At 46.4% G+C, this 21904-nt stretch overlaps 1 protein-coding gene across 1 annotated transcript in view; it reads left to right on the forward strand.

Moving 5' to 3' along the window:
• The window catches only part of nek7 (NIMA-related kinase 7), a 48399-nt gene extending 38235 nt beyond the window's left edge, over positions 1 to 10164 (forward strand). Inside the window, exons 9-10 of the mRNA XM_027028862.3 lie at positions 7966 to 8079; positions 9625 to 10164. Coding sequence (XP_026884663.1) covers positions 7966 to 8079; positions 9625 to 9735 — 225 coding nt within the window. The 3' untranslated portion in view covers positions 9736 to 10164. The remainder of the gene's footprint in view (positions 1 to 7965; positions 8080 to 9624) is intronic.
• The last annotated feature ends 11740 nt before the right edge of the window (positions 10165 to 21904 follow it).

Genomic DNA, 21904 nt, shown 5'->3' on the forward strand with positions numbered 1-21904 from the left:
CTTAATTAGATATTTACTTTTCTAAATCATCAAGGAATTAAATTAACAAGTGTAAACAACATTTCTGTTCAGAGATGCATAGGAGATTAGTTTGTCTTCACCTGTGTTATAGGTACTGATATCTGGATAAATTCGGTCGTAAAGCTAACAGCCCTTTAGTACAAATACAAAAGACCATATCATAAACCCACTGTGACACCTGCATAAGAATGGAGGAGTTGGTGACTACACTTGCCTTTCAGGTTGGAAAACTGCCCAAACAAATGCGGATATGATCCTCCCCCCAGTCTGTTGGGACAGCTTGTTCCCCCTGGAGTGGGGGGAAACTCACCAAGAAAGCAGACATCAGAGAGGCTATTGAGATGTCAACAAAATCACATTGACAGCCATCAAGGTTCCTGCGAGGACAGGAACCGCACGAGCGAGCTGGAAACCTTTGAACCTTAGTGTTTCTAATTAAACTTTTTGCCGCTTTAAAGTGTAGGATTTGGTATGGAGATGTACAGGGGGAAAAAAAACTTCTTCCTTCTTGAACATGGCATGTGGAAGAAAAAAAAAAGTTTTGCGTGAAAGCGAGTGAATACTTTATTCGAGCCGAATCTGACAGCTGAGCTGGCTACTTGACATTATTTGAAGAGATGACAAGTTAGAGGAAGCCCAACTAGTCTGCTGCTATTAATACCGCTGTCATTCATTACAATGACGCGCTTGGTGCATGCACCGTGGGCCCCTTTGAAACGCAGCACTTTTGAGACTGTATTTTCGCCCTGTGAATTGCTTATGGCTCAAGCTTACCCAAACGGTAATATAAGGGGGGGGGGGGCATTCTTCGTGAATGCGCTTCCAATCAGTGGCGTGCTCCCCCGTTTTAATTTGGTAGTTTAGCGAATTGATTTGACTCGACGTGTGTACTGAATTGTTTAAAGGCGCTCGGAGAGTGAAGTGGATCAGAATGCTCCCAGCTTGGCGAAGCTCTTAACATTCTGAATTCTGATAAGCTGTCTAGCTATTGTTTCCCTAATGAAGCATAAAACCTCGAAACGTGCCATCCTTTTCACTTGTTTCCCCTTCTTTTTTTGGCTTCTCCTCCCCGACAAACACACAAACACAAAAGCGTCGGCGAACCTTTCTTCCCGTAATTTGTCTTGTTAGCGCTACAAAGCAGGAGAAGGCGTTTCCCCTTTTGGTTTCGCGGGAGAATGCGGGGCCGGAGTGCGCGGGCGGGCGAGCGCGCGCGCCCGCCTGTCGTCCCAGCCAGCTCGCGCTTCCTTTCTGTCATCAGATAGGGGCTTCTTTAGGGGATGCGTTTTTGATTCGGTTCCCAGCGCCTCTGTGTGCGCTCCCTTTTTATTAATATATCATTAAAGTGCGACTGCAGGGAAAAGACAGAAGACGACGAGGAAGAAGGAGCTCGTTCAGCTGAAATAACGATGGCTGCTTTTCCCGTTTGAATTATTGCCGCGTAGCGTCAGACACCGCTGCCGAGAGTGACGGCGCGCGGAGCCCTCGTTCACTTTTTAATTGACACGCGGCGCATGAGGCACAGAAAAGAGCAGGATCAATATTAATTAAGGGTCCACTCTCTTTAATCCTGCCTGAGACCTTTACATGGGCAGAGGGATGCTGACTTCACCCCGGAAGCAGCAGGCAGCGGCAGGGGCCGTGCTGCTGGTTTCCTGTCCCTGCAGTGCCCCACTATATGACTGTTTGTGGTTTTACATGTGCCCAGTTGTGTTTCTGTTTGTGTTTTGTGTGTGTGTGTGTGTGTGTGTGCGCGTGCGCACGTGTGTGTGTGTGCGCGCGTGTGTGTGCGCGCTCCACCAGTAGCAGCCCTGCAGACAGACAGCAGGCCAGCGTGGTGCGGGCTGGACAGCTCTGGAATACCAATGAGCAGGGCTGCTGGGCTACGGGGGTCAGGGAGCAAGTCAATCATCTCGCCCATCGCCTGGGCGCCCCGAATCAAATTAGCCTGAAAAATTCAGGGGCCAGGAGCACGGGGCGAGCAGCTGTCAGGGCCAGGAGCGCCCAGGCACTAATGAACCAGATGAATAGTGCAAAAACTCCAAAATAAAAACAGGACAGTTGACATTTTTCATCTGTCAGAAGCAGAAGATGCATGAAAATACTGTGGTCCTTGTTTAACCCTTTGCTGGCTGCATCTGTGGCTACTGCTGCTGCATCTCCCACTGTAAAGTACCAACATACATACACACACACACAGGCACAGAGGCTGAGATCACATGTTTGTATTACACCCCCCCCCTCCATCCTCCAGCCCACAACCCCTTTGCCTTACAGACACACACACAAGCACTGGCTACGTTTAGATTACTGAACATTGCACACACAGTAATTATCTTGGGGAGCTCTTTGCAGCGGCAAGTTGAACACAGCCAGATGTTGGAGAAAAACTGCACGGTATTCCTGTGTGGACCCACAGGTACACTTGAAGAATCCATGTCCTTCCCATCTGCACAAGTGAGGCTTTTTCTACACTGTTGTGTTTCTCCAGACGTGCTGTGCGTGCATGCACACATGTGGGTGTGGGTGTGGATTACACTTTTCCATACACAGATAGCACACTGGCTGTTGTACACGCAAACATTATTACAGTCTTGCGCGCGCGCGCACACACACTCTGTCTCAGTCAGTGTGTCTTCAGGAGAAGTCCTCAGGAAGATCCAACAGTATATTTTTAGTTTTTTAGCTTCCGTCTTTACTCTCCTCTGGGCTTTTTTTTAAATACACGTAATCCAGCAGAAGAGTCTGCCTCTTCAGGCTTAGTAAATTAAAAAAAAATTTACACATTAAAATAAAGGAAACAGTTTTATAAATTAGATAATAACCTGTTGAGGATATATTTATTATGGTGTTCGCTATAATAGTTGCCAGAGAAACAACTAATCCCTCTTGTCCGGCAGCCGGCGTGGGCCGGCCATGTGGGCAACCCGGCTGTGGTGGTGCAGGGCCGGTGAGTGAACAGCTCAGCCGCCGCTGCCACGCGGACCTGGCGCACATTAGCCGCGCGCTCGGTGAGCCGCCGCTGTCGGCTGGGCCGGGCCTCACCCTCCTCGCCGCTCCCCTCTGTCAATGCCAAGCCGCGTTGCCTTGCTGCCTCGCTCTGACACCCGGGCGCACTTCCCCCTCGCTTCACGCGCTCGCCTCGCCTCGCCGCCGCCGCCTCTCCCTCTCTCCCTCTCGCTCTTTCTCTCTGTCATTTTAATTGAGTTCTCGGCTACTGCGCCTGTGCCTTCGGTGTGTGTGTGTGTGTGTGTGTGTGTGTGTGTGGTTTTTGTGTGCGCATTGGATGCATCTGGAAAGTTTTTTTTTTGTTGTTGTTGTTGTTGTCGTCGTCGTCGTCGTCGTCGTCGTTCCCCCCACCCCCCACAGCGTCCTTGTACTGACTTTGCTGTTTCACACTTGTTTTGGCTTTTTCTCTTCCACAGCGTTCTACCTTAATGGGGAGCTTCCACAGTCTTTCTCTGCTGGGCAGTATTGTTCTTTCCAGTGTGTCACCACTTTTTATCTTTGCGCGGTGACTCTCTCGCAGTTTAGATGTCTGCAATGTCCCTCTGTCCACTGGCTCTCCTTTAAAATCAGTGCACTATAGCTGCGCGCCCTGGGCCAGATGTGGATATCCCGATGGTCTCCATGAAAAAGCAGGGTCCTTCTCTGTGCTCCTACAGACTGCTGTTGCAGGGCGAGTGCTTGTGCCTAGTCCTTCTCACGTAGGGGTTTATCCTGGCACCTCAGGAGCCAAACAGTCTGAAGTGAGCAGTGTGTATAGGTGGCTTACAAGGTAAGAAAGGGATCGTAATAGGGGTGGACAATCTGACGGTTTTATATCGTGAACAATATTGAAGATGCGTACAGTCTACTTTTCAAGCAAATCTTAGAGATTTTGACGTTCGGATAGAGGACTGCACAAATAAATCACAGGGAAAGTTCTCTGTACCTTTTTTAGTGTACATTTTACTACTACAATACTTGGAAACTTTTATTTAGTGGTTATTTATTGACAGCTGATTACAGCTTTTTTTTAATATTTAAAATAAAGTTTAACTGAGGTTTTAATTAGCATTTTGAATAAATGCAGTATTGTGTTTTAAATGGTGCAAATAGAAAGGTCCATAGACTGTTTCGAACCTGGATAATCCTGACCGTGCATTTGAAAATTGGAATGAAAAATTACAATTCAGATCGTGGCTCGTGATTGGCTGTTAAAAAGCACGTGATATGGTTTTTTTGGGGGGGAGGTCGTCCTCGCGTAGACCATGACGTGTCCTGTGATCCGGATGTCTTTGAGGGGAAGCTGTGCGGACAGTTGCTCAGTGAAGAGGGGGAGTGTCGCTGCTTCTCTCTGTCACAGAGCTGCCCCGCGAGTGACCTTTCAGAAACAAAAGGTGGGACCGACACCCAGCTGTTCGTTTGCGCCACCAGAGACTATGAATATTCTAAATGCCTTGAGGTTTGCGGAAATTCCCTGGCACATCTTCAGTTCCTGGTTGCTGGTACATGTTATGTGATGTTCATTTTACCACCTCTTAACTCTATGCTGAACTATCCATAGGCTCTAAACCTTTGGATAGTTGCGCTTCCACACTGCTTAATGAAAAAGAGAAGTTACCAGAAATGTAGGCTGTAAATTGAATATATGACACACTCAAACTGGGCCACCTTTTGTTGTCTTTCTTTGAATAACTGTAGTTTGTCATCCTAGTTTTATGTGCTTTTTTTAATTATTATTATTTTTGCCTTGTTACACACAATAGGCATACGGATTTAGTAAACTCAGGACGTCCCTGTGATACACAGCTCTTTACAAACTCACTTCTTCTGTGCAGTTCCTGTTGTGACGTTTACAAACAAGGAAAAGCGAAAGCTATAAGGAAAAGGCCATTTTGACTTGATGAAGGGAAAAAAACATAGAATCTTTTTGGACAAACAAAACAGGGTCTGGGTTGATGGTTTTATTATCAACAGGTGTTTTGAGGTGGGCAGTCAAAGGGGAGTGCATGTTGCAAATCGATCGCCGTCATGTTGCGATTGCTTTGAAACCTTGTACTGTTTCAAGATTAGTGCAAGGTCACTGCGATACCTTTTCGCTCTGGAGTATATGACAGTGGCGGTAGAGCTGGACAACCTTAGCAACCTTAATCCAGACCAATTAACATTTGGTTTCCATTCTTTAGGGCAAATCGCATGGCTGGCTAAGCAAGTCTTTGACATGATGTTGCTTTTGTGTGCATGCGTGTGTGTTTACGTGCCTAAAAGCACATGTACTGCACTGCAGTGGAACTGCATTGACTGCACAACTGTACACAGGGCTTGTTTCAAGATGCCTGCCTTAGCGAGCTCCCATCCAAGTGTAGTTCAGGTGGTGTTATAGCAGATGAAGGATTGAAAGCTTAAATGAGGCCAGCCGGAGTGAAGTGAGGATTACAGCCCAGAGTGGGTAGTATGGGTCATAGCTTCTGGTAAGTGAAAGCGTAAGCATAGCCTTACCCAATATATAATTACTTTCTGAAGCGTTTGTGATTCTGAGAGAGTTCTTGGGCTGTCAAGGCATATATGTTTAAGTTCCTAGCATCATAAAACCCTAACGTCAGAAGTTTAGTAGGCTGTCTCTGTGACCTGATATCTTAACCAAACTGAAGGCAGTCATTCAGTGACTGTGTTTTATTTACTGTCCCACAACACAGCCAGCCTGTCAGCTACTTGAAGATTGACTGACTCGGCTTGGTGCGTGTGTCTGTGTATGCCTGAGAGAGAGGGAGGGAAAGGGGGACACACTGTGTGTGTGTGTGTGTGTGTGTGTGTGTGTGTGTGTGTGTGTGTGTGTGTGTGTGTGTGTGTGTGTGTGTGTGTGTGTGTGTGTGTGTGTGTGTGTGTGTGTGTGTGTGTGTGTGTGAGAGAAAGCCGTATGAATAAGGATAAGACTGGAGTCAAGTCACAAAGCTGGCCAGGTCCTTGAGGCTCACTGTAAACTCTGTAGCTGAGCCCATGTGGTGGTAATAGATCAGAGGTTCCAGTTCCTCCAACTCACACAGTATTGTATAACATTCACAAAAGTACATAAAATCTTTAGTATCAAAGAAAGTGGTTATTGTGAATTTAACTTTATAATGTGACTGACAAGATTGTCTGTTGAGACATTAAAACTCAGTAATGACCATATGGCAGTGTAATGACCTTTAGAGAATATAGTATAATTGAGTCTAGAGTAACCAAATGCGGTGTTATTCATATTTTCAGTCTCCCTGTAGTTGCAGATGTTTCGAAGTAAGTTGAGGTTTTTAAGCAAGCTCTTTCTCTCTAAGGTTCCTCTGTGCATATTGTTACCAGTTTGCAAGCGCCTGTTTTCCACACACACAATCTCAGACCTATTGGGTTGCTAGGGAACGGCAGCTGTCTGATTAAAATCTGATAAATGACAAAGATGGTGCGGGAGAGAGAAACATCTGGAAAGGAAGTGACTAACCATTAACGCTATTTGAAACACTTTGCATCTCTGCAGCATTCTCTCAGTTGTCTTATCTGCAGTGCATTTGTTAAACCATAATTTTATACCTTCATTACTAAATGCTGGTTTGTTAAAGAAAAAGGTTGCCTCAAGATTATCTCCCCCATGTCTTGTTTGCATTCTTTGCATTAGGGTGGACTTCTAAACTTCTGTTTTAGCAACTTATGTCAACTGACAGAAAATCTACATTAAACAACAAAAGCCCCCCCCCCCCCCCCCCCCCCAAAAAAAGCAATAAATAAATAAAAAAAGGCAAGAGCTTAACGACATAGAAGCTCAGACATAGGCTGGTGCCTTTTGCATGTGTGCTAGAGTCAGGCTGCCTGGGCTGTGTTTGGTAGTGCCGCTCCCCTTCAATATTGTATAGCCGTGAAGCTGCGCCTGCTCATTCTGTTTAAAGTTCTGCTACATAACGACTTTGAGCTGCAGCAAATTACAATAATGCTTTAGGTTTTAGAAAATATATTTATGCCCTTTGAATGTTCACACCAAGCAAAAGCAAGCTTGTTGCGTCAAGTTAAAGTTTGGCCAAGGACAGACTTCTTCGGGTCCCTGTGGTATAAGGGCATACAGTGCATTTGGCATTTATTTTTCTTTCGTGCTAAGACATGTGCAAGAAGTGTCTGCATGGTGGCCTAGGGCACAAAATAAGACTTTTTCTGTTTGTGTTCAACAGATTCACGCATTTCCACCGCAATTCAGTTCCCTTTCCTTCCTTGTACTGCTATCTGGCAGTATTGACATCATTTAAGTAGCATAACTTCAGCCATCCACCGGGCACCACAGGGCTTTTCCTCCCATATATTCAAGCAGTTTGAACTTAAAATGAACAGAACACACATGAAGCAAGATCAAACCTAAAAGGGCAAATCAGGGTTATTTTTAAAAAGCTTGTGCATCAGCCAGCAGCATTCTTGAGCAAAACCAGAATGACAGCAACTGTCCCAACACTTGGTGGGAGTTTGAATTGTTAGAATGGGTAGGAAACACCATAAATGACAAAGTATAGCACTTCACCTGAAATACAGGGAAGGTGCTTGCTCAGACATGTTTGAAGGACTTTGGGATGGGATCACTTGTCTTACTGGAAATTGCACCCAAACTGAAACATTGTTGCTGCTTATTTTATCGGCAGAGTTACTGGGAGGTGATTCCGTAAGATAAACCACAGCTTTGGGCCACTAAGACATTTACTTTGAAAAACTTAGGAAACGTGAACTAGCGCAGTCAGTGTAGTCAAACTGGAATACACGTAACGTCCCAAAACTTAAAACAAGAACCCAAATGACTCCTGCAAGGACAAAGGAAGGACATGAAAAGCTGGGACGGCAGGAGGCCAACGGTAATGGCGTAGAGGACGAGTGCAGCGCACTTGTTCTCGCGCCAGGAGGTGGCCCATTCAGACACCTGACACCCTGTGCATTTCTTTGCCTTGCTCCTAGATGGCCGCTCTGCAGAGTCCGTTCTACGGGGACAAGATGAACCTTTACTCCCTGTGTAAAAAGATCGAGCAGTGTGACTACCCTCCCCTCCCGTCTGATCACTATTCAGAAGAGGTAAGGAGCTCGGGGCAGGCCCTGGTCAGAGGGGCTTAGAGAGACCTTAAAAAAAACCAAACAAACAAAAAAAAAAACACCGGCTAGGAGGGCAACGTATGCACAAAGGTCTGCATGGAATTTTTCCAGGTGACCTCTTACCTCCAGGTGCTCGATTTCTCTTGCTGTGTGAAAAGACAAACATCTTAACGGGGAGCGTGCAGGATAGCACTGCCGCCGGGTTTATGCTTATTCAGAACATGTTTCAGATAACTGTAACGTCATTTTTTTCACCTGCTCACTATTGCTGCATTACATCCCAACCATTTGTAAACTTTTGGATGTGTTCGCTACAGTGGGTAAACACAGAAAGCATGGCTTGCAACCAACACCCCCTGCGCCTGCCCCCCCCCCCCCCCCCCCCCAACTATAACTTCGACAGACATGTGTGACTACACTGCAAGTTCCCTGCTTTTGGAAAGCTTTCCCAGGGTGCTGAAGGCATAAACGTCTGGCCCACTGGACCGGTTAAGGCCAGCGAGGTGCTGCTGAGGAAGCGTTCCCGGCCCTGCTGCGCCTGGGCCTTGAGTGACTTCCAGACGATGGGAAGGAGTGTTTTTAATAAGCAGCGGGTTTAAACGTGGCAAACTTTTTCTTTAGAGCCTGTATCCTTACCCGCCATCACCAGCTCCTAATTCGAGGAGTCCCCAGCGTAGCAAGGCCTCATCTCCAGCTTGAGTCATTATTACCCATTCATGGAAGGCGCTCTCGCTCGCCTCAGCACTGCTAAGCCTCAGGGCCCCCCCAACCCCCCTCAACCCCCCTCCATCCCTCCAGCGCAGACGGAGGACCCGCATCCTCCCCTGTCTGTGTGTAAACAATGCTCCTGAAGGCGAATGGCAAAAAACTGTCAGCCGCTCATCTTTGGTGTGTCATTTACCGTCTCCTTGCTCCTCACCTGACAGACAACCCCTTTCCCCATCAAAAATTCCACGCCCCCCTCCGCCCCCCACCCCTATCTTTTTTCACTGCACATATGAATATTTTACATATCTGCATCCTGATTTCCAACCCCCTCCCCACCTGCCCCCCAGCAGCCATTTCTTCGCCACTAATTCAGCGACTGGCTGGATTTGCATTTCACATGCTGCGCTGATTAGGAGACGGCACGCCTCACAGCAGCAGCCAGGCTTCGGCTAGAACGAGCCCGTTGCCATGGTGATCGGGGGGGGCCTTCTTCTTTCCTTTCTCTTTGTCCCCCCCCCCCCCCTCCCTCCCCACTTTGCTTTTAATGATGGCGGTCGCTGGGGTTAAGGTCGCAGCTTTTTCTCTGCGGCACATGAGTGTGAATTCTGGGGACTTCGTGTATGTGGCGATTAAACAAGCATGCAGAAGGCTTCTGGCTGGGAACAGCCGGGCCCTCAGGTCCTAGTGGACACGTTCCCTTCACCCAGCGCTCATGGTCTTGACCCATTGGCCGATCACTACCAACAAACCAAAAACTCAGTGAGCTTGGAATTCTCTCCGTCACCCTCTGTGTCTCTGTGCTCTCTCTCCTCCCCCCAGCTGAGAAAGTTGGTGGATATGTGCATCAACCCGGACCCGGAGAAGCGGCCCGACATCGCCTACGTGTATGAGATCGCCAAGCACATGCACACGCTGACTCTGGCACACTGAGGCCGGGGCCCAGCCGGCGCTGGCTCCTCTGCTGCAGAGGCCACTTTCAGCTGGCGCCTTGCCAGCCTTGTTCTTTTGTTTGTTCGGGGATTTTTGTTTGTTTTTGTTTGTTTGTTTGTTTGTTTGGTTATTTCGTTTTTCTTTCCATGCGAAAGCCATTCAACTGACCCTTTGTTCCGCAATGTTATGATCAGATGAAAGCAAGGTTGTTTTAGAAAGCTATTCGGCCTTGAGGAGCCCTGAATCCAAAGTGCTGAACTAATACAGGGTGATATGCTGTCACAATTTTATGGACAGTTATATTTTGACACAGTTATAAATTTATGCTGAAGATGAGTCATAGTATATGCAAGTAATACACACACACACACACACACACACACACACACACACACACACACACACACACACACACACACACACACACAGGTACAATTTACCAGCAGACCACAAAGACATGCACAACATGTAAAAGCCTACCAGAAATAATTAAAGAAGTCTTTTTAACAGATTGTGCCTAAACACAGAAGAAAACCACACCCTTAAAGTGTCTTGCTGTTATGCACTTTTGGATATTGGTACAGATGATGCAATACCCTGATCATTGAATGTAAATGTGCCTCTGTTACACATGAGGTATAGCGTAGTTTTTATTTGAAAAGAAAATGTAAGTTGGATAATGATTTGAATGGCCCTGTGACACTCCTTCTAACACCAAGTTTTGTATAAAAAGAAAAACAAGACTGAAAAACTCAATTGGTCTCTATAAAAGTCAGCCAAAGTTCCCTTAAAAAGCATCCTATTTGAATTAGCAAAGGCTTCTAGTTCTGTTATAAGAGAATGAAGTCATTGTGGTATTTGCTGCAGGTTGCTTGGGCTTTGTAACTAATCCTGTATCTTGGTCTGTGTTGGGAGCTCCTGCACGTACTCATTTTTGATGCATTCTAAATGACAATTGTACTTTCATACACATTTCCTTACCCATTTTGTTTTATTGTGTGTTTCTCTCATGTTGCGCACACAGAGTATTCAGAGCATGATATGGTGGCGAAGGTTTTCTCCTTTACACAAGCATTTTATTCCTACTTACCAAACAGCTGCAGCTGCAGGTCCTCTCAGTGAACAACTAGATGTAGAGAAGTACAATACTAGTGGTGCAATTATGGACCAAGACTGATGAAGGAACACAACTCAAATCTAGATGATGAACGACAGCTCCACAGCCTTCAAGTGAAGAATCACAGTGCAAATCACCAACACACTCCGCATCACTTCTGCTGTGTGTATGTGTGCTATTCTGTAAATGATGTAAAACGTTCTCACATGTGCAGAGTTCAGGTTTAATGATTTTTGGCAAGGTTTTTTTTTTATTTTATTTTTTATTCTTTCAGACCGAATAACTGTTTTGCCTGTGTGGAATTAAGCATGATCTTAAGTGCCCTTTCTTGCCTAAACCAAATCCATAAGCAATGTTCAATCTGGTTGCCCACAACACAATAATGCAAAAAAATGTTTTCATCTTAATTCGCTCACTGTTTTTTTTGTGTGTGGTTGTGGTTGGGCTTACTTACAAGCAATATTAGTGATTAAAGACGTATTGCTCTGTAGGAGGTAAATGTATAAATCAGTTTGAGATGAATTGCACATCTTTTGTCAGGCTTGTGGTATGCGTCTTGAGAGTTTCTGTAGAAATCGGCTATATTCCATTTCAGTAACATTTTGACTTGTTACAGAGTCAATTCTCTGGTCTCATATTTCTTATTAAAAGTGCTATTCATGAAGTGCCTCGTGAGCCCTGCTTTTGATGTAAGACACAGGTATCTGAGGTTGTACTTTACAATTCTAACAGCTGTTGGGTACCACCTTTCACAAATAGCAAATTTATTGATTTGACGTGATAGCATCCATGTAAAATGGTATCTGTTATTACAGTTGTGTAGTTGAGAGCATATTAAGTGTTTACCTTTTGTTGTTATATTTAGTAATAATCAGTTTGTAACTTTTTTTCTTGAATTGATATCACAGTAACAGAGTTGACTCCTGTTACCTCGTAGAATCATATTTATCTTGTTTTTAAACTGAGATAGAGAGTGAGGTTGGAGATGTCATTGAGGGTGTATGTCGGCAGATGCAGAGGCTTGGCTGGACAGTCCCTAGGTGTTAGTCCATTTCACTTCCCAGGGAGATAGCAGTCATCGGTTTACACACGTAGCCTCTGCTAAACTTGACAGAAGAGGCTTCAGCAGCCAGACCCACTGTAGGTCAGCCCCAGCATGCCAGGCCAAGCCCGCCAGCACACAGACAGCGCCGAACGCAGCGGTGGTGGAGCAGCTGGGCGCGCTCCTGGCTCAGCGGGAACTCCCACCCTGCCTCGGTCAGTTGGAGGTGGTGAGGTGTGGTGGTGTGCTGGCCTGCTGGACTTGGCTCAGACTTTCTTCAGTTTGTGGACAGCCAAAGCTTAGGGGTTGGGGCTGGGGTCAGGGAGGGGTGGGGGGGAGGCACCTGTTATTTATTTGTCACTTAGGGTTTTTTTTTTTTTGATTGTTTGTTTTTTGTTAATTTCTTTTACTTTGTTTTCAATCGCTCAATTAAACATTTATATGTCTAACTTTCAAGATGCCCATTAATACTTTCTATTTGTAACTGAAAATAAAATTTGAGTTTCTTTTACTGCATGATAACCGTTGACTTATTTTGTGACATTAACACGAGCAGTTTGGCAGCTTCGCTTTGCAGAACAGTCTGTGCAGACTCAGTATCAGATTTGCTCCTTTTCTCACTCACGGAAATGAAACATAACGGTGTGACTAATAGAATCATCTCACTTGCGCTTGTCAGTCAGCTCCTGGAGCCCCGCCCACCCTCATTTGATTGTGTTTATTTGTATTCTTTTAACAAACCCCTCCCGCTAGCCCAGAGCGTTATCCTGGGCTGCCATGGAGTGGCTTGCCCCTGGGGCTTCGTTTGGATTACTCCCCTCTGAACCGGGAGAGGCTTGGGACCCCTGCACTCTCATTCTAATGAACTCCAGGAGGAGCACAGTTCAGTGGCATCACAGGCAATTGCTCCCTTGAAACTGCAAACACACTGAAAACAAACAAATGTAAGCACTGCAATTGATAATGGGCATGTTGGGCTTTCACACCTCGGAAAAGTTACTGCGCCTTTGTAACAGACCGAGGGCGAATATTGGAAATGTACAAAAAGTTTTAGTTGGGAAAAGTTCCTCTGAATTTTATACTTGTATTTTATTAATATTTCCTATTTTCATGAAGGACAAACTTTGACGAGTTACACACATCCATCTAGTGGTAAGAATATTCAACTGCACTCAATGTGAGCTAGTCTATTGCACCTATGAACTTACAATGACAAAGTTTCATTGTGTTTAATTATATACATCATAGAATATGACTGCTGCAATTTCTTTATTTTTTTGGCTTGTAAATATATTAACTACATTGTGTGAAGAAAAGTAAACAGTAAAATCTGTAATGACTTTGTAAAGCATTTCAACAAAATGTGGGTTATTTTATTTTAAATGATGATATAAACAAGATTATTGAACATGACCAGTATGGGGTGGCACATTTCACACATAGTTGGCAGTGGGTTGTCTGGCACTGTTTCCGTACAGGCTGAACCGATCTGCTGTATTTATCTGTAGGACTAAGCCCAGAACCTGTTCTTTTTTTAACCTGTGGCCAGGTGCTTGACTTGGCTTTCCATATCTTGCTTTTGCCAGAGGGACCAGCACATGTAATGGGTCCCTTTTTGCATCAGCAGTGGAATCAGCTGCTGGAAGCATTTCTTATAGATGTTTCAGTCCTTGGGCAAGAGCGGCGTGCTGCAGCTTTGTGTCCGGCTCTTGGAACAAGTTTTGCTATGATGTCAAGTATTTGAAATGGCAGGAAAAGTTGTCACTTTATTGACTTCAGCTGTTGTCAGCAGAGCTGTGCCATCGTGTAAGCCAAAAAGTGGACGCGGGTTTGGAGTATGGGGGCAGGCAGGAGGAGAAGTGCGTTGGGGGGCATAAACAATAGCTGGTAAAAAAAACCGTAGTGCTTCTTCTTTTCCCTTGCCCCCAGTGGACGGACCGGGAGGAAAATAGCTAACTCCTCACAAGGCTTGTTTTGTTCCCCCTTCAGTACTGAAAGGGTTTGTGTTCTGAAGTGTGAAATATCAATAGTGTGCAGATTCGAAATAGCTTGTAGCGCACACTTGGCAACTTAAACTTCAAACATATTTGTGTATGGGTAAAAAAAAAAAAAGAATTATCAAGGGATAGTCTCCAAACATACTTAATTTACACTCGTTTTTATCATTTGAAAAAGCTGCGCAGATATTTCTGAACAACAATTCAGAAAAGAAAAAAAAAAACCCAGCTTGTTGGGAACGTAAGCTTAGCTTTTTCGTTTATTCTAAATGCTGGAATTGTACTGACATTGTTTGCTCAGCAAGAAGAGTGTAAATATTTTACGCATACTATAATTGACCGGCCGTCCAATTAATAAATATTCATAGGTTTTGTTCATGAGAACGTGGGCTTAGCACTTACCCACTTCCTGCCGGTAAAAAGCGCTTCCCCTCGGAGCTCAAGTTTGCCGTTGCGCGGTACACTTAGCCGACATCGGCTGACCGGGGGCGCGTCGCCAAACACCGGCTCTTCACTTACTGCCGCTGTAGGACACAACTGCTTGGACAACATTTGAAAAGAGCCCTTGTCCTGAGAGAGGCTTCACCGGTGCCTGTCGCCCACAGCTGCTCTGAGTTCTGCCGCTGTCAAATACCAAATGTCACATTCTGTCCCGTCGCCTTCCCGCACCGGGCGGCTAACTGAGGAAGATGGTAAGGAAGAGACAGGGAGAAGCGTGCAAAGAGGTGGGCAGGAGCAGTTTCTGTCTGCTCCGAACTAAAGTTGGCAAATCATCAATTAGAAAACACATTTCCATTTTGGGGGGTGGGTGGGGGTATCTAAAAAAGTGTTTGAATAAAGAAAATATACATGTATTTGATATGTATTTTCCTCATCAATGCAAATGTATTTACCCTTTTTGTGAGCAGTATTACATGTGTCATATAAGCTTAACTTTAGCACTCGCTGGTATAATCCTGTTGTTTTATGTGTCCTAAGTCTTCCTGTGTTGCAGATATATGGTCCATGTCCAAGAGAATTTCCCACTGTGTCACTTCAGCTAATGCCTCGGACTAGTAAAATAAGCACTCTGGTCGTAAACGTGCCAGTGACCTGTCCCCAAATAACCACATCCGTCCCCTTTACTTAGCCAGGACCTAAAGAGTCGCTTTTAAGGCACCCTCCCCCAACCCCTGCAAGAGCCCACAGACGTTTAGTGTGAGGCTTTAAATTCTTGAGGCCTAAGTTATGGGTAGTTTGCTTGTACACACACACACCTAACAGTGGCACGACTAATGAATCTGTGGCTGAAAGGCTTCCAATGTCAAAATACTTTTATGTAGTTGACTGTGTTTTTTCATTTTTTTGGTTGTCTCTGTCTTTATATTTTTTAAATGACTGGCCAGATATAGAAATTATGCTTTTGGTTGCTTTTGTTTTTGTTTGTATTGTTTGGCTATTTTGAGTACAGGTAGAAATAAAGTGGTTTCAGAATTAATTACAGATGCAGCTCTTACATCAGTTAATTTAACACAAGGTATGGTGTGAAAAGCACATCATCTCAGCAAAGTTACTGCTACTCATATGTCTTTTGGCGCAAGGAAACTTTCTTAGAGACCTGCCTGCATGCACGGGGGTGTGTGGTGTGTGTGTGTGTGTGAGGCTTCTCAGCTGCAACACTGGACGAGTCCCAGTAAAATCAAAACCACTAGCAGATGCTGGCAGGCTGGGTACCATGCAACCGGGCCCCTGCTTTAGGCTCGGCCCCGTGTCTAGGGCCCTCGGTTCACACTAGCGCTACTCTTGCCACGTGGGAGCCCCCCCCTGCCTGCGTTTGCCCCTTCCCACGCTCCCCTCCGAGAGGCCGCAGAGTTGGCTCCTCCACGCCCCCTGCCACTAGGAGCTGAGCGGCAAACAGCAGTGGCAGGAAGAAGAGCCCAGGGAAGGGAAACGCGCGGCTCGGGCGATCGACGGCGGGTGCAGCTCGAGCCGCACGTTTCTGACGGAGCAGCAGAGACCACCCCGTAATGCTGCATTCAAAGCTGCACTTTCTCAAACGAAAGCACAGCGTATGGCACGCAATTTGGAGATGACAGAATAGGGGAGAGGCCTGGCATGGGCGCAGCCTGCACCATGTACATCGGTAGTTACAGCAAACAAAAATTGCATTCCACTTATTCGTGTACAACCCCCAGTGCATGGAGCACTATATTTAGAGGTGAAAAGCCTGTCTTGGACAAATTCCTTTGCCTGGGTAGAATGCAGAGAGCAAGGAGTTGCCAAATAGGATAGCTGACAGCTTTTATTGCGAGAGAAGACATTCTGCGTTTTAAAAGTGGTTTGCTCTGACAGGGGTGCAGTAACAAAGAGGCATGACCTGCTGAATCTGAGAAAACACCTTGTTTTGTTTCGTTTTTCCCCCCCTCTCGGTTTTGTTTTGTTTCATTTTAAACGTCACTGCAGCAAAACCTGCCAGCGCTCTCGGCGGAGGGGTGTTGGCGGAGCGTGTGGGTAGGCGCAGGGGGCATGGCTGTTCGGGACTGTTCGTAACTCTAGTAACGGGCGTTCGTATTGGAGGCTGTGTTGGGGATTAAAACCTGCACAAGCCAACCGGGGCAGGGCCAAACGCGTGTGAGGGGGCCGGTCTGAAGCTGCTGCTGTTCACATACCCCATATTGTATGTCAGTGGGTAGACAAGGAGACAATGTTCATTTTATTTTAGGGCTGTGTGGAGAAGGTGAGAGAGAGAGAGAGAGAGAGAGAGAGAGAGAGAGAGAGCAAGCGAGTGAGCGAGACGAAGGCCAGGGAGACAGAGAGAGAGAAAGAGCAGCCTTTTTCTGTCACCTGGTGCTAAGTGTTTGCAGAGTTTTTCCCTCCAAACACCTGTCATGCTGTTACTGTAAAGTCCAATTAACACCGTGAGCCTGGCTCTGTTCTGCAGCTTCCCGCCCCTCATCTCTACATTTACCTGCGCTCCCAGTCTGCTTCAAGGGAGCTCGCAGGACAGAGCACGACTGCTGCTCTCCCTCACTCCGCTTACTGCCTAAGAATATCGTTTATGAAAAGAAAGAACACACAACACAAGTGATTACAATAGCACTGCATCGCTAAATAACACCTTAAATACAGCTGAGCAAGTGTCTGTATTTCATGTTCTCTTTTTAGCATTGCTATTATATTTAATCCTGTATCTACAGCTTGACAAAATATATATATAAAAGGTGCTTATTTGATTAATCAGCTATTATTAATGCTCTGGTAATTGAAGCATTTAGGTGGTAAACAGGTGTAGAAGTGTGCGTTTTGTACAGAGATATATGCTGAGGACTAGTTTGCTGGCTCTAAAAAACAGTGCTTGATGTGTATTAAGGAAACTCTCCAGGAAATTTTGATTGTTGTTTGTTTACTAAAAAAAAAAAACCAAACCTAACAGACAAAGTAGAATTAAACTCTAAAAAATGTATCATTCTTAATGACATTTTGAGGAGTTGAGTATGAAATGCATGTAATATGCATTTATGCAAATGTATGAATGGGAATTATTCCTTGAATACATTTAAAGGCCAACATTTGCATACAGAGTCATAATTAACTATTTACAACTTGGGTCCCAGTGAGCTTACCCAAGTGTAATTTTTCTGCAATACGAGTCTATCAAAACTCGCCTAACCAATTAACTATTCTGTGCAAGGCCGTTTTTGTAGAGAAAGGGCTTCAGATGTTTCAAACTGTTTGTTTGAACCAGAGCGGTCCAGGGAACGGCAAAGTTCGGAGCCGAGGCCCTGTGACGAGACTGGCGGCGTGTAACCTTTCCTGCGCTCTCCCAGGTGGCAAGGGGAGATGGAAGTTTCCCTGATTAGTTTACGCTTTCACAACCAAATCAGCATAATAAAGCGTGTGGCGAAGACGCCGGGATCCGGCCGCTTATTTGCACTTGCTAGGAGGAAACGCTGCCTCGCCTCCTCTGTGACTCTGAGGCGCCAGGTCGCATGGCGCACCCACTGTCTCTGGCCCTGCCTCCGCCCCGCGGCCTCCTGCCCCCTGGCAGAGCCGCGCTCCTCTGCGACCCCCGGCGGGCTGAAAGCGCCCGTCCACCTTAACGAAGCCGCAAAATAGCCTCCTCCAGACCGCTCAGGACTGGGCCGGCGATCCAGGGAAGGGAGGGCAGAGCACTCAGCAGGGGGTAGGGAAGGCTGCTCTGCTCGCTGATCAGAGAAGGCATGCTTCCGACGAACCGCTGAAGGCGCCCCCTGAAAAACCAACTGATTAGGCTTCGCCGTCACCCGAGCCCCCGGCTGGAAAACTCTTTTTTCCCACTCCCTCACGCTTCCCACACTTGTTTGTTTCTTGCTCTCCCTTTGCCTTTTGTCATCCTCGCATAGTGACGGATGCGGGCTCTCGGTGGTGGGGGGGCTTTGCGCGTAATTAGCTGAAACTTCTCCAAGTCCTGACATAAAGAAAGTGCGCGCTGTGGCTCAGAAATGTCTTCCTTGTTTGTTTGCTTTCCTTTTTAAAAAAAAAACCCTCCATGAATCTTCCTTTTCTGTGCAGATCAAAGTGTTTCATGGAGTCCCGCATATGAGCCTGAGTTTTAGCTCTTCAATTTTTTAGGAAGGCCTGCCACATGCATATAGCTGCAACACGCAGAATGGACATAGGAAAGAGTTGTCCTATACTGTCCAGACAATCCCTTCAGACATCCTCCAGACATCTGAAGATATTGTTTGCTTCCAAGAATCCACTGAGCTTCCGAGTTCCTGCAGTCCTTTGCTCCAAATCTTATTCTGTATAGATCCTATGTTTTACATCCAAGCCATGCAGAGAAAGCGGTGCATAAATATATGATTAATTTATAGATTATGAAATTCCATGTTTCACACCATCTGTTCCCATGGTTATATGAATTATCAGGGCTGTCAGACAAATCTGGACTCATTCTGTCTTCTCTAAGTCGGGTTTACATACAGTGAATGCTGGACAGACAACAGTAACCAGTGTTGCAATTAAGATGTTTACAATAGGCCTTTATTTCTGCATGTTCTTCCTCTTCTTCAGCACCAGGATTCTTGGTCCTGATCCGGATGGGTGGTCATATGTCTCCTGTGTGGCACACGTAGTACGTGAGCAGAAGCCTCTTTTGTTTCATTTTGAGGGCAAATCTTTCCTTTTTTCTCTACTCTGCAGTTTTTGAAGCAATGCCGGTGAGGTTTGATTGGTTCTCACACGCAGCAGCCCCATGTGAATCTGAAAGTGTCAGAGGCGAGCGATCGTGTGAACCAGTTGGGAGAAGTTGACGACGGCTCTCGGTGCGATTGCGTGAGTGGAGCTGGTGCTTGCATCACAGCGGCCCCACCCACTCGTGGTGTAAGCCTGGGCTCAACCCAGCGAAGCCCCACTCCCTCTCCACATGAGCCTCGGCTCGCCGCGGCATGACCTCAAACCCCCCCCCCCCCCCCCCCCCCCCCCCCCCCCCCCCCCGGGCGAGGGCCTGGGTTCACCCCCAGTGAGGCCCCGCCCCCTCTTGATGTGAGTCTGGGCTCAACCCACCTTGGCCCCTCGTGGCTCCGCCTCCTCTCGGCATAAAGTAGGCCTCTGCTTTTCTGCCCCATTAGTACCCGGACGCCCTGCTAAAGCTGCAAAGCCATTCATTATTCATGGGCGTGCAGGCAGAGGCGCCTGATAAATTCGCACTTTAAGTGACAATGAGTGACACATCCTGTTTTCTTTTTTTTCACGCTTTTCCATCTTTTTTCCTTCCTTTCCTTTTTCCCGTGCCCTTCTCTCCCCGCCGCCGGTGGCACGGTGGCCAAAGGTCTGGCCCGGTCCTCCGCTAATGACCGGCATGATGTATGTGCGACGGAACGGTGGCTGACACGGTGACTTAGCTGGGCTCAGTCCTCGGGCCCTGCACTGGAGGGTGGAGGTGGAGGGGGCAGAGGTGGGGGTTGGGGGGGGGGGGGGGTTAGCTATCTCCAGCTCCAAACCTGGGCGCCCAGCGTGGCACGGAAACTCCTCATTAGCTCGGACACGCAGGGTCGACCTGCAGGGGAGGCAGAAAGGGGCGGGTGGACAGGGTGTCTTGGACAGGTGGGGGCGGAGAAGGATTCTCCGCTGCAGGGAATGTGATGGCATTCATTCATCCTCCGCCCGAGAGTCAGAAAGGAGCGCTCACACAGACCACCAGCAGGCAAACACTGTTTAAAGGTTGTTTTCAGTCCGAGTCTTTTATGGTATATAAATGAGCGCTTGTAGTGATTGTTTAAAAGGTTAAAAAAAATACAGAGTTCATACTGTTTTGTTCATTTTTCTTATATTGGTTATTTACAGTTACAGTCATAACAGCTAATACAGTAAGCCACATTTATGTTTCTCCCAAGCAAATTTTTTTGCTGTTTCTTACAAATCATCGCAGGTTCGTCACGTAACAAAACAAACTAAAAATTAAACTCGATTGTTTTCTCGGCGCTCCGGCTACATGGGTGAATGGTGATTGGCTGTGCGATGCTATCGAAGCTCCCAACTATTTTATTCTATTTCCGACTCCCGGCAGGCGCGGTGGTAGTCGTGCGTCTCTACTCGCGCGAGCGGAGTGCGCATGTAACTCCTCTGCTCCGGAGCTGTGGCGAAGTCAAGCGCTCGCGCAGAACAGAGGCGGCGCCCCGCGTGTGGCTAGCTTTGAGAACCGGGCTCTCTGGGGTGCTTCCAAAGTATCTGCTGCCAAAAGAAGGCGCCTCTGGGGAATGCTTTGGAGAAATACAAACACAATCTCAGAGTGACCAGTTTAACCCTTTTCTTATCATGTAAATATCTAAATGTTCCCCGTTTAATTCTTAGTGTGCTTCATGCACGAAAGCAAGCGGAACCATGCTCCTCAGTGTATTATCCACAACGCGATTGTAAGAATTTACTGATAACGGAAATCACACAATATGCATAATTTTAACAGTAATGCAAAATGATGTATTCTGATTGGCCAGCGAGCAGCGAACTGTTCCTCATGGTGATCACTAACTGACACTTATTCATGCCGTTCTTGGAATGAGATGAATGCCATGATGGCTTCGATAGAACATAATCAGTGTCAAACCTCAGACCTTTACGAAAGCTTCTCTGTCATGACTCATTCAGTGACTAATACATTTAATTCATGTAGATAATAAAATGTAAATGGACACGAAAACATTCACATTTGTGCAATGGTCATCCATCATTTGATGGTTACGTTTATATGGCATGCTGGCACTTGGCATTATAGTCGCTATCAAAGGTGCCCATACCTCTTCAGCTTGCCTGTGACTTGGATGTGGGTGCGACCATAGATCCTCATTAGACAGGCGCGTCTCTGGGCTCCGCTCCATCTCTCATTGGACACTCACCGGAAGGTTCTCTTCAAATCCCCTGGGGCGATCTGGGGAGTGCACCACGCTCCAGCACATCCCGTTTGAATCATTCCATTTGTCTGCCGTGGTCCGGCTACCACAGGCCAACGCTTTAGCTTCAGACATAGCCACCAGCGCTATAACAAAGCCATTAGATGCTGATTTGTATCGCTGTGCTGTAAGAATTGCTGATGAAGTAGCAGAGCTCAAAGGAATCTGCGAATAAACCTGACGATAGTCTAAATCTCATGAGCTAAAGGGTGTAACGATGGGAATAACAGTAAGAAGCATCCTGGGATATTTGGGATACTACGTCACTGGTGGATGGAAGTGACATTTCTCATAAATAATAGGTCACACCTTTGTATTGTGATTTTTTTAAAAGCTGAGCTTCACCCTTTCGTCACTCATTTTGAAAAAGAAACAATAACGACTGCTGCTAATATACTGTTCTGGGTTGGTGTCCTCTGAAGCTGATAGCCATGTAAAATGTTCGCTGTTAGCCAAAGAGGAGGCGACAATAAAGGCTAGGTGTCAGAGCGAGAGTAGCGACCCGTCTGTGCCTGTGGAAGACAGTCGGTTTATTTGTCTAGAGAGTCTGCTCCAGTACCTGGCCAGCCCTATTACCTGGGCAGGCAGGTGAGGAAAAGTGTAT

The sequence above is a fragment of the Electrophorus electricus genome, chromosome 26 (genome assembly GCF_041902795.1).
Source record: "Electrophorus electricus isolate QZ-2024a chromosome 26, ASM4190279v1, whole genome shotgun sequence".
In the NCBI taxonomy this organism is placed as follows: domain Eukaryota; kingdom Metazoa; phylum Chordata; class Actinopteri; order Gymnotiformes; family Gymnotidae; genus Electrophorus; species Electrophorus electricus.